The 13,479-nt window shown below is 35.6% G+C and overlaps 1 protein-coding gene across 24 annotated transcripts in view; it reads left to right on the top strand.

Moving 5' to 3' along the window:
• Positions 1–13,479, top strand: part of SYNRG (synergin gamma) — a 92,981-nt gene that overhangs the window by 23,052 nt on the left and 56,450 nt on the right. For 15 of the 24 annotated variants that reach the window (XR_005017734.1, XR_005017735.1, XM_036836162.1 and 12 more), the window contains exons 4-9: positions 4,525–4,655; positions 5,334–5,439; positions 5,948–6,059; positions 9,587–9,796; positions 10,757–10,990; positions 11,942–12,019. Coding sequence is in view for 22 of the 24 variants with exons in the window: in XM_036836162.1 (XP_036692057.1) it covers positions 4,525–4,655; positions 5,334–5,439; positions 5,948–6,059; positions 9,587–9,796; positions 10,757–10,990; positions 11,942–12,019 (871 nt within the window). In the remaining 2 variants the exon portion in view is untranslated. The remainder of the gene's footprint in view (positions 1–4,524; positions 4,656–5,333; positions 5,440–5,947; positions 6,060–9,586; positions 9,797–10,756; positions 10,991–11,941; positions 12,020–13,479) is intronic. The other 9 variants (XM_036836175.1, XM_036836167.1, XM_036836172.1 and 6 more) reach the window with 4 other exon arrangements.

The raw sequence follows: 13,479 nt of genomic DNA, 5'->3' as shown, positions 1-13,479 counted from the left end.
CCTGTAATATCAAATTTCTTTATATGCTTTGGATTAGTTTTTGAGCTCTTCTGTTTGTCCCATTGCTATTCCTGTCTATCTCTACATCAGTAAACATCTTACTGTCTTAATTGTTCTAGCCCAAGATAAGCCTTGATATCTGGTGGTGTGGATCCTCCTTTTTCTTTTAAAGAATTATAGCTATTCATGGTCACGTCCCCTTCGGTATAAATTTTGAGATAAGCTTGTCAAACTCCATATAAAACCTGTCGTGATTTTGATTGAAATTGACATTTTGGGGACTTCCCTGGTGGCACAGTGGTTAAGAATCCGCCTGCCAGTGCATAGGACACGGGTTCGAGCCCTGGTCCGGGAAGATCCCACATGTTGCGGAGCAACTAAGCCCGTGCACCACAACTACTGAGCCTGCGCTCTAGAGCCCGCGAGCCACAACTACTGAGCCCGAATGCCACAACTACTGAAGCCCATGCGCCTAGAGCCCATGCTCTGCAACAAGAGAAGCCACCCAATGAGAAGCCCGGGAACCGCAACGAAGAGTAGCCCCCGCTCACCACAACTAGAGAAAAGCCTGCGCACAGCAACAAAGACCCAAGGCAGCCAAAAATAAAAGTAAATAAAAATTAAAAAAAAAAAAGAAATTGACATTTTTACTCTTTTAGTCTTACTGTCGTACCTCTCCACTTACTCAAATCTTCAGTAGCCTTCAGTATCCTTCAACTTGGGGTGAACTTCTTTATCTTTTAGTCTTCTTAGTAGTTTATTGGATGTATCTCAGATTTCTGAGTTATTTCTTTTGCTGTGTTATTCACTCACTGTATAGCTAAGGATTTGTGTCTCTTAACCTTTTGGTTTATCTAGATTTCAAAAGAATGTATAAAATTAGACTCTATGAAATGTATAAAGTTACTTTTCAGGAGAAGGAGAAATACAAAATGCCATTTAGCAAGTTTGAATCTTCTTGAAGAACAGAATTGTGTAAATAGAAAGGTAATATGCATAATAACACCTTCTTTCATTCTTTATTATTTTTGTGGAATGTCTCATTTTGTCTTTTAGCCTATATGATTTGGGTGGTTTCTTTTGTGTTTTGTGTGCCTTGAGTAAACTGAGTCGAAATTTAAAAAGAAATTTTAATCCCATACCACAAAAAAGAAATGGTAATTATGTGACATGGCAGAGGTGTTAGCTAATGCTATGGTGTTAATCATTTTGCAGTATATAAGTGGATCAAATCAACATGTTGCCCACCTTAAACTCATACAATATTATATGTCAGTTACATCTCAATAAAACTGGAAAAAATAAGGAACTGATTAAATTATAGATTGGGGGAAAAAAAGAAACATAATACTAGGACTCTGGCACTAATTTTTAGCAGCAAGAGAACCACAGTGTGATTAAAAATAAGTATGCATAGCCATTACTACCCAAGATTTAGAATAGGGAGTGTTAGTAATTAAGCAATATTACTTGTAATTCCAGTTGTAAAGTACTAGAAACCATTCATAAGCCTTACAGGCTGCTAGTATTTATTGAGCAGGTATGTGTCTGAGCACATGAATAGAAACAGAAAAAAAAATTTTTTTTTAATTTTAATTTTGAATTTTATGGTGGTTGTTGGTAGCTGGAGAGGGAGCATAGCATAATGATGGAGAACATGGATTTGGGGATCAGAAGCTGCCTGGGTCTAATCCTGGCTCTGACACTTGCCAGTAATGAGTGAGATACTTAACTATTTTCTGCTTCAATTTCCTCATCTGTAAAATGAGAATAATAGTAGCACCTACTGCATAGATTTGTTGTAAGGATTAAATTAATTAATACATGTAAAGCACTTAGAAAAGTCCCTGGAACATAATACAGGCTTCATAAGTGTTATTACTAAGGTCTTCTTATTGATCATTATCGGAAATATCCCTAATTCTGATGATCTTACACATATATTGAGAATAATGTATGTAAATGCTTAGTTCTATAGCTGACATATGGCAGGAACACAGTAAAATGATACCTATAACTATTGTGTTCTTTTTTCTTATCTAGTTGCTTAATTCTGTATTTGCTTGAGGAATCTTATTTTGTTTCAGAAAAAAGTTGAATCTTTACTGTTTTTGAAAGTGTTCTGTTCTGTCATTAGTATTGTTTCTAATGTATAAAGTATATTTCTAATGTATAAAGATAATTATTTCTATTGTAGCTGTTATTTACTCATATGTACTAGACAGTGTTGTAGGTGCTTTACACATATTATATTACTTCTAGATCTTAAAACAATCTTCCACTGTCTCAGTAAAGGTTCAGAACAAGAAGGTATTTTGGATAAGTTCAAAAGAAATACTTTTTTTATTTGAGGGAAATAGTAACATGATTTCTGTTAAAGAAAAATCAGACAAAATATACTTTAAGGCAAAAAGCCTTAAAAGCCTGGAGGTAAAGAGGATATTTCATTTTGATGAGAGATTAAATTCACCAGAAAGATTAACAGTTTGTATGCACCTAATAACCTGGCCTCAAAATGTATAAGACAGAAACTGACACAAAAACAAGGTGAAATAGACAAATCCACAATCAGTAAAGATACAGGTTTAAACAACCTTCTTAACAAGCTTGACTAGTGGATAAATAGGACACTGTTCCCAACAATTGCAAAATACACTTTCTTTTTAAGCAAACATGGAATATTTATTAAAATTGAAATATGCTGGGCCATAGCAAATCTCAAGAAATGTCAAAGGGTTGAAATCTTACATGGTAGGAGTCCTCATAAGACTCCTGCGTTGGGGATCCATTTGAGATCTGTAGTCAGGAATTTAAGGTGAGTCATCAAGGTTTTTTTCTCCAGCAAGGTTAAATGGTTTGGTTGTAAGAATAAGAGAAGGTGATTAGTTGACTAACCAGGAATGAGGTTTCCCAGGAGACCATACCAAGGAAGCCAGAGGTAAGGGAGCTAAGGATGTTTACAGAGGCATTTAATATTGAATCCTGGAGTCTAAGCTGAGCAAGAAGAGAAGTGAGGACGTGGTGAGGATGATGGACAGTGGGAAAGTGGTAAGATTAATGGATGGGAGGGAGGTATTAATGAAATAAGAGAATTGCTGGAGTACATGAGCTGGAAGGCTGGAAGGATAGAAGGTGGTGGTCAAGTGTTGGGATGTTTAAAATCAAGATTTTGGAGATGATGCAGTTACTGGGGCGGATGATCAGGGGAGATGGCCATGGAATGGGAAACTGGAATGGTATGTTGGACATGATTGTGATGAGGAGACCTGAAAGGCCACAGTGTTAGATGAGTCATCCATATGATTATTGACGTCACCAAGAACAGTTTAGGAGTAGAATGGACCATAGCAAGGTTCTGAAGCCTTTAGTTGAAGAGTGAGGGAGTTAAGGGTCAGTAGATGACATAAACAAGTTAGGATAGTAAATGATGAAGTCTGATGGCAAGAAATTAAAATGTGTTCAGGTTTTTGAAGGAAAAGAGGAGAAAAAGGGTTTAGAAGAAGCAAGGAGGAATATTGCCCGTCTACAGGAAATGTTGGAAGAAAAGCAGCAATCTCCAAATGAGAGGGCTTCCAGGGACAGCCAAGTTTCAAGTTAGGGAACTGAAGGGGAACTTTTCAGGGAGAAGGTTGAATAACAGAGGAATTTTCACTCAGTAAAAATTATCCATTGCCATCATTTTCATCATCATCATCATTATTCATATTAGATTTTGTGGTTAGCTGTTGTGTAATACCATTCTTACTTCTGGACACTTCAGTAAACTTTATACTGTTGTATTGATATGTCATTTACTATTGATTTTTTTATTATTGATATTTTCTGTAAAAGTTTGGATAGCCAAGCCTATGATAATGAATATCAAAATAATCATTATCCTATCATACATGTTGGAAAATCGTGTTTAATCTCACTTGTGGAATAACTACCATATGCCAGGCGCTTATCTATTGCTGGAAATACAGAGACGTGTGAGATATGATACCTCTTCTCAAAGAGTATGGATCAGTGAGCTCACCAGATATAACTTGTGAGTTGTACACACACACAGCCTTACACACACAGACTGAAGGATTTTACACACACACCCTCAGACTATTCTAGCAGTGGTGGTCCCCTCGAAGACATGAAGGAAATGGAAGGGGCAAGATATTAAGGGGAGCTTTTCATTTTTAGCCTGTGTTCTTTGAATCTTGTATTAAAATGCATTTATATAGTTCGTTAATAAATAATATTAAATATTCTATTAAAATGCCTTTATATAGTTCATTAATTAAAAATAAGAAAATTTATGGAAGTTACAGTTTTTCTTTGTAGTAATTAAAAGGAGAAATTGTGGGGACTTCCCTGGTGGTCCAGTGGTTAAGACTCCGTGCTTCCACTGCAGGGGGCATGGGTTCAATCCCTGGTTGGGGAAATGATCCCGCATGCTGTGCGGCGCAGCCAAAGGGAAAAAAAAAAAAAAAAGGATAAAAGGCAAAATTGTGGTTTTTTAAGCTTAAGTCTTTGTCTGTTTTTTTCTAGGCAGGGATACCAATGGGACCAATACCAGCAGGAGGAATGCCTTACCTGGGACAAGCACCTTTCCTAGGAATGCGTCCTCCAGGCCCACAGTACACTCCAGACATGCAGAAACAGTTCGCCGAGGAGCAGCAGTAAGAGACCTCAGGATGCAAGGATAAAGATACATGATAGCAGTCAATTTGAAAATTGTCAGATGATCTGTAGTGCAGATTTGAAGCTGAAACATTTACGGTGCCTTTAAATCTCTTTAATATACTCTTATTATTTAAAAGTTTAAAGCCAGAAGGGACCTTAGAGATCCTGTAATTCAATCCTCTGACTTTACATCTGGGGAAAGTGAGGTCCAAAGGAGTAAGCCACGTGTCAGCCTGGGTTACACAGTTACCAGTAAGACCTGGACCCGAGTGCGGGCCTCCTGAGTCCCAGAACCACTGCTCTTTCTCATGTATGTTACTGCCTCCTCAAGTAGAAGTTTCTTTTTTGTATGCAGAGCAAAGAGTGTTTTTATTTCGTCTACCTCCCTCTCTGTTTTTTGTAATTACTTTGAATGTAAAATGTTGTCTCCTTCCCTTGCAAATTAGACAGGAAATAAATTCACGTCTATAATTTAGGTAAATCACTTTTTAGACTTATTTCATATATTTGGAAATTAATATAGTGGTGAAATAGGATTGTCTTCAGAAAATTAGATATAATTATCAGTGAAGTTTTTAGTTCTAGAAATGCTAGATGACTTAGAAAGAAGAAATATGAATATAACAGTTGATAATCCCTGAAGCTGGCTCTTTACTAGATTGTTTTTCCTTCAGAAAACGATTTGAACAGCAGCAAAAGCTCTTAGAAGAAGAAAGAAAAAGACGCCAGTTTGAAGAGCAGAAGCAAAAGCTCAGACTTCTGAGTAGTGTGAAACCCAAGGTAACATATTCCAGCACACAGCATACCCCCCCGAATGTGCCTCTTCTCAGTCATTTAGTGGATTTTGTTACGTGGGCACCAGCGCAAGCTGAGGCTGTGGTTGATTCATTTTGGTTTTGTCTAAGTCCGAAAGCAAAGGACTTTTCTTTTTCTTTAAAGATACTTTATTGTTGAAGGGAATGGCATAGCAGCATTATCTTCTCAACTTCTGTTTTCTACCTTTGGAATGCTTGTAATCTTTTCTTGGGAAGCATTAATACTGGATACTTAATATCTAACAGCTGTAGCCTAAAGTATTTCTAAATGGGCCTTTTAATAATCTTTAGAGTGTTGTTTTACGCCTTCGCTTTATGTCAATGTTTTTCTGACTTGGAAAATTCACTATCCGAAGTATGTGGTAAAAATATTGTAAATTGACGAATATCTGCACTTTTCTTTCAACTTGTGTGGATTAGGACGTAGTGTGAGAGACAAGTGAAGAAATATATATACATTTATTGTCTCCCAGACAGGAGAGAAGAGTAGAGATGATGCTTTGGAAGCCATAAAAGGAAACTTAGATGGGTTTTCCAGAGATGCTAAGATGCACCCTACCCCAGCATCACACCCTAAGAAACCAGGTAGTTTTAATTTGAAAATTTTCTTTTGTTGGAAGGTGACTTATAGTCCCCGTGTGTTTAATTGACCATTGTGTGTGTGTGCGGAGAGTGAATGTTGAACTCCTCCTTCAAGCTAAGTACAGATTTGGATGTTTTAAAATTTACAGTGGGTTAAGAGCTCTGGTCTAGACAATCTTGGGAGGAAGAAACCTCTTTGTCTTCTAGTAAATGTCAGTATGACAACTTTACTTGTAAATCTTCTGTATAAATGAGTATGTTAACGTTAGTAAAATCCATTCACTAAAAGCAAATGTAATAAAGGAGTTTACCATTTCATTCTCATTATTTTAAAGTAGTTTTACTTTTGATGTACTAGTTCAGATTTTATTCAATGTGATGAAACTTACAAATTTTCTAAATGACTCCTTTAAAAAGTCATGGATTTATATGTATAAAATAGATAACTAATGAGAACCTACTGTATAGCATAGGGAACTCTACTCAGTGCTCTGTGGTGACCTAAATGAGAAGGAAATCCAAAAAATAGAGGATATGTGTATATGTATAGCTGATTCACTTTGCTGTACAATATAAAATAACACAATATTGTAAAGCAACTACACTCCAATTTAAAAAATGTCATGGATTAAATAATATTTCTCGTGAAATTTTAGTTTTTAAAATACATTCCTTTGTAGTTTTTATTTTCATTTACCATCAAATAAGCAAAAGAAAAGTACCTAATAGAGCAGGGTAAAGAGATATTTTGGGGGGTTTTGTGCATGTGTTTTAAACATTTAGCAGTTGAAATGAGTTTTAACTTCACATAACTGTTACCATATCCTTTTTTAAAATTTGATATTTTGACATTTTATTCTCAGCTAATTTCAAGAATAACATACCATTAATAGGTGAATAGTTTTCATAAATCATTCAGCCAAGTGCTATTTTCTGCAGGCATGTAGTACATTGACGGTCTTTATAGGTACCTTTTATAGGTGATATCAGGAGGGCATAATCTAATATTGGCAGAGTAACGAGTTCTTGGCTTTCTGGGCCAGCTTTGCCTCTGTGCTATTAATTTCACTTGCTAGATTATATACTCAGATTATCGTTACAAAAATATGCCCCAAAGTAAAATATATACTGATATTGAAAAGGGAATGGATATTAGCAATCAGAATGAGTTCAGAAAGGAAAAACATACCTAAAAATGAAAATTACAAGCTGAATAAGCTAGTCAGTAAGTCATTTAAGTATAGTCATTGGAATGGTAAAACTGGACCCAGCATGGAACTTAGATAAAGGAGAAGAAGGCAGAGAGGAATGGTCATTGTTAGGTCACATACTGTTCTATCCATATAGAATGCCCCCTTTGGACAACGGTATGGTTTAACAACTTCATTGTAAGTAATAAATTGGTGTTTTGATGTTCAAGTAATCTCTTGAGTTCAGTCAACATGCGTGCAGTTAGCTGTTCCTAGTTAACTGCTTCATGCTTCGCTAGAAAAATATTTTTTTGAAGCAAGCCCAAGGAATTTCCAGAGCTTCTCCAGCTAGGGTCTTAAACCTAGGCCTAAAGTATGTAAAAAGTTTCCAGCCTTTTTACCACCAGAGGCATAAACACCCATAGACTGTTTATCTTAAAATATTGAATATACAAACTGTATCACATAATTTTTATACTTCTTATTAATCATATATATATATAGCTACAAGAATTTCTAAGCCAAAATATATACCACATAGAATTAACATAATTCCAGTCAAATGCAAAGAAATTTTTAGCCTAAAAAAAAAGAAAGAAAAGGAAAAAAGTTGGTTTAGCCTAAACAGTCAGCTACTATATCCATAGTAGCTGTCAGTTTTGCATTGTTACTATTTTCTACCAGTACTGATCTGAGAACCCAAATTGAGAGCTTAAATACACACTCTCAGTAACCATTATTGGGAGGGTTGGGATTCATTATGACATGGCTTTTTTTAAAACAAAATTCATTAAGGCAGTAATTTTGCATATTCATTTTGCATCTTTCATAGAACTTTAATGCTTCCAGCCTTTATTTCATGGATCCAAAAGAGAAGGGTCCAAAAGAGAAAAACATAGTTTCCCCATTTTTCAAATGAGAGCCTTTTTTAAAAAAGACTGCTCCTTGTGACATTAGACTTTAGTAAATGTTAAAGCAATTCAGAGAAGTTAAAAATGTGAAGAAGCAACAATAATAGTATTGTTAATGAGCCTAGTATTAAGCATAATCCCTGTAGAGAAGGTTTATTACATAAGTGAATCTCATATTCAACAGTAAAAAGCCACAGTGATGTTTATATCTTTTAGAGGCAAAGGTCTTTTAAACATAGCTCTTAGGGTTTACTTTCTTAAATTGGCTGTTGAGTTATTTGACTTAGCACTTTATGATGTCCTAATTTTGATGCTTTTCACAAGAAAATATCACTTTGGTAATATGTTTGATGTTCTTGTTGCCTTTGTAATTTTCATTCCCCACACAGTAAGTTTCATCCTCATATGAAATATGAACTATGCTAAGTGTATGGATTAGGCATGATTTATCAAAAATTACAAGTGTGCATCATGCACTGTTTTTTACTGGCATAATGAAATGTAATCATCAGTATATATCTGTCTAAAATGTATTCAGCAGCATATAGGTAGGTTCTCTTATTTATATTGGTTTGAGAAAATATTATCCAGATAAATAGATCAATTGAATTCCAAAAATAATCACCACTTTGATGTAAATTATTAGTGGTCTCAAGGAAAAAAAATAAGTGCTAACTTAATGAAAGAAGGAAAGAAATTTTGAGTTTTACATTTTTCTGTTTTTGAGCAAAATAGCTATAAAACCTCTTTTTAAAAAAGACTAAAAATGAAATTGAGTTATTTGTAGTGAGGTGGATGGACCTAGAGTCTGTCATACAGAGTGAAGTAAGTCAGAAAAGCAAATACTGTATGCTAGCACATATACATGGAATCTAAAAAAAAAAATGGTTCTGATGAACCTAGGGGCAGGATAGGAATAAAGACGCAGATGTAGAGAATGGACTTGAGGACACAAGGAGGGGAAAGGGTAAGCTGGGTCGAACTGAGAGGGTAGCATTGACATATATACACTACCAAATGTAAAATAGATAGCTAGTGGGAAGCAGCTGCATAGCACAGGAGATCAGCTCGGTGCTTTGTGACCACCTAGAGGGGTGGGATAGGGAGGCGCAAGAGGGAGGGGATATGGGGATGTATGTATGCATATAGCTGATTCACTGTTATACACAACAGAAACGTAACACAACATTGTAAAGCAATTACACTCCAATAAAGATGTTAAAAAAAAAAGACTAAAAAATTGTTTGTAAATAGACATCAAAGTGTTTTGCATTCATTGTATGATTCTGTTTGTTGTTACATGTTATTTCTTATTCACCTACACTATTCATGTTTCAGTATATTCTTTTGGGGTTATATTACATCTTAATTTCTTTTCCCCTGTTGATTTTCATTTCTGTGTGTTTCATTGCCATTTTCCATTTTGCAGATTATCCCACATCATCTCATTCTGCTAAAACTGTCTCCCCATCACCAGCCTTTCTTGATGAAGAAGAATTCAGTGACTTTATGCAGGGGCCTGTTGAAGCTCCCACATGTGGTCCTTCTTCCACTTCCCAGCCTTTTCAGTCTTTCCACCCCACCGCCCCACTTGGCCAGTTGCATGCTCAGAAGGCTGGAGCACAGTATATCCCTCCAGGTCAGAGTCCAGTGTCTGTTGCCTTATGTGGTGTCCCTGGGCAAACTCCTTATTTCTCTCCTGTTTCAGCCTCATACAATGTGCAGAAAGCAGGTAACTACTAGACTGTTAATGAAAGTATTTTTAAAATAATCTAGGATAATTTATTTCACTTATATAAGTAGAATAATACAGTGATGTTGGCACAGAAACATGTGCCTGAATATATGAGTACTGTTGAAATTCACCAAAGTAAGAATATAGATTTTTTTAATTCTGGGGGCTTCACATTCTGGAAAAGTGATTGGAAACATCTGCTCCTAAATTAGGACCTATTTAAACCACCTTAGAACTTTAAGAACACACTGATTTCTTCAGGAGATGACTCTTGTTTGAGGGAATCACCACCATCATTTTCTTAAGAGTAATGAGCCAGGGAAAGCTGCTTTAGAAAGTGCTCTCTGTGATAAAGCACGTTGGGGTCAGAAGCCCAGGTTCTCCATTTACTATCAGTTTGTCCCTGGACAATCTTTAAACATTTCTATACCTCAGTTTTATCACTTGTGGGGGCGGGAGGTAGTTACTGTGTCTTGAGGCACAGAACAGTGCTGAGAGGGATCCTAGCAGACATGTACTCATCTACACGTTCTCGGTTGACAGATGAAGAAATAGGCGATAGCTAGTAGAAGTGTCTGTATCTTGTATAGGTCACCAGAGTTCTAAGGTAGAACACCTTCCACTATACCATTCTACCTACTGTCTCACAGAATTCCTGAGAATCAAAGTAGATAATGATGTTTAAGTTCTCTAAAATCGCTAAAGTGTCTCAAGCCCTAGACAAATGTGTGGACTTGAATTATTTCAAAATTTATATTATACGTGGCAGGGCCTTCCCTTTAGAATTGGGGGGGTGGAGATGGATGGTTGAAAAATTAGAAGCTTGCAGTTATATACAAATAATCCTTCATGCTGTTTGTTTAGGCCCTTCCTTGGAGGAGAAGCTCCTAGTATCTTGTGATATAAGTACATCTGGGCAGGAACAAATTAAATTAAATACTTCTGAAGTTGGGCGCAAAGCCATAGGCCCAGGTTCCAGTAAGAACCATCCCAGTTTAACGGCCAATAACGGGGGTGCTGTAGATGGACGTGTAAGTGGTACCACTACCGCAGAGGCAGAAAAGACTTCAGACCAAAACCTGTCCATTGAAGAGAGTGGTGAGCTCATGAAATATTCAGCAAAAAGTTCATTTAACCAAATGTTGCTCAAATGCTAACACCTTAGGCATTAATCTTAAAATGAATGCTGCTTGATTTTGCTAATCGAAATTTTGCTTAAAATATATTTAATGCATTCCTTTCTCTAATTAACCCCTACAATTTTGCTCTGAATTCTTTCAACACACTGTTATTCCTTTTAAAAAAATTTCGATAACCAGTTTTTTTAATCGGAATCATTCCTGATTTAAAATTTCTTCGCCTTTTATTTTATAAAAAACTTTTTCCCCCTCTTAAACTTTCTGTTCTTCTATAAGGTTGAAAAGTTAAAGTTTAACTGGAAAAGTCACCAATGAGAATATAGTTTTGCTTCTCTGAAATTAATTGTACACACCGCTGCCTAAATTAGATCCACATTTTTATAAATTCAACTTGCAGAGATGAATTACAATGTGGGCAGCCCAGGAGGCAGACTTTTGGAGGCTATTTTACAGGACAAAGTGAAAAACAAAAATTTTAAACAAAAATGCTATACATGTAAGGCAGCAGTGTCATATTCAGGATTTTAAAAAATCAGACTTTGCAAAGAAGTGTTATTAAAAGCTGCAGGTGAAGCTTGGGCTTTTTTTTTTTTTGCGTATGTAATCTTTAAACCGGCATCTCTCATGTTTTTGTCTATAATTTGTAATATATGTGACTGGCACAAGCCTCATATGATCCAGAATATTGATTTTGTACATCTTAGGGATATTTTTTTTGTTTATTTTTAGTTTACACCTTAGGACATAGGTGTACAAGAGTTGCTTAGAAACCAAATTTTAGTTGTATTGGTGACTTTCGTTTTTTAGTGTCTCCAGTGCTCTTCTTATAAAAAAACCATGACACAGTGTGATTTCCCCATCTGCTACATGGACCAGTATATACATTAGATAATGTTCTTTAACTTCTTAGGTGTGGGAGTATTTCCCTCACAGGATCCTGTTCAGCCCAGAATGCCTCCTTGGATATACAATGAAAGTTTGGTTCCAGGTAAAAAGAGCTTTTTTGTCCAAGATTCCTATCTGGATACTTTACTTTAAATGTTGTAAATGTAGTTATAAATATTTACTATTGTGGTTACAGAATATGCAGAAGGAATTGTAACTTTTTCTTATTTATTTTTTCTAAAAGAGTACAGAAAATTAAATACATCTAGTGTTTAAGACTGCCTTATAGGGACTTCCCTCGTGGTCCAGTGGTTAAGACTCCGTGCTTCCAATGTAGGGGGCCAGGGTTCAATCCCTGGTCAGGGAACTAGATCCCACAAGCTGCAGCTTAAAAAAAAAAAAGATCCCACATGCAGCAACGAAGACACGGCACAGCCAAATAAATAAATAAATAAATATTTAAAAAAAAAAAAAAGACTGTCTCATGTATGAAATAACTATATAAATGAAGGAAAAGTATTTTGCTTTAATGTTTTATTGACCATCATATACTTTTATATCTAAAAGCTTTTCTTAGATTTATTATGCTTTAAAAGACACTATCAAATATTTATTTCACAGATTATTAATAACATCAAGAATAGTACTAATATGTTTAGTATAATTTTCTGAACTCTTGGTGATTCGTTTATATATTTAAAAAATATTCTTTGACTTTGTCAATATAATACTATATGAAGTAAAACACCAAGTGGCATCTTTTCCTACTTTGGAAGGTGTTGTTTACTTTTTTCCTTATGTATGTTATTAACTGCTGAGCCAAAAAATTACTGAAGTACACATTTTGTGATGTAGTATTCAATTGGTACAAGGGAATAGTGTGTTTAAGCCATGGTTGATGTGCATAGAATAATGACTATTACAATGGCATTATGTTAATCACTCTTAGTGTATTGTAACTTGTTCAATTTGCTTTGCAAAGCCCTTAAAAACTAAAGGTAACTTTGATCTTTAGCTCTCTATGTTGGTCATAGACTTGATCTAGGTTGGTTCTACACTTGATTTAAATAAAACTCATGCAAGATCCCTGTAGCTCAGCTTTTTTGGGGAAGAAATTAGTAATGTCTACTTTTCCTCAGAATCACATAATCACAAATTGAAAGGCTCATTTCCCAAAACCACAGGGGACTTCAGTTGTACATAAAGATAATTGATTTCCTCCCAACTGCCCGTTAGACAGATTGCATCTTTTCTTCTTCCTCTTTCTCTACAAGCCAAACAAACAAAATCTAGATCTTCGTACATTTTGGGATTCTGTCCCTTTTCTGCCAGCTTGTATTTCTTTCTCCCTTCTCCCTCCAAGCATACACGTACACATAATTTCCTAGCCAAAATATGTGTTCTTATGGTCAGCCTACTAACCTGTAATCCATATCTAAATGCTAGATGTAAAATTTTTGCTTTAAGTATTTTTCTCCGTCTGCCTTAGCCCTACTTTCATCCCCCAAACTCCTCTAACTAGGCTTGCCAGATTTAGCAAATAAGCATACAGAGCATCCAGTT

The sequence above is a fragment of the Balaenoptera musculus genome, chromosome 20 (assembly GCF_009873245.2).
Source record: "Balaenoptera musculus isolate JJ_BM4_2016_0621 chromosome 20, mBalMus1.pri.v3, whole genome shotgun sequence".
Taxonomy (NCBI): domain Eukaryota; kingdom Metazoa; phylum Chordata; class Mammalia; order Artiodactyla; family Balaenopteridae; genus Balaenoptera; species Balaenoptera musculus.
The sequence above is the reverse complement of the archived record's forward strand: the minus strand, read 5'-3'. Positions and strand labels throughout refer to the sequence as shown.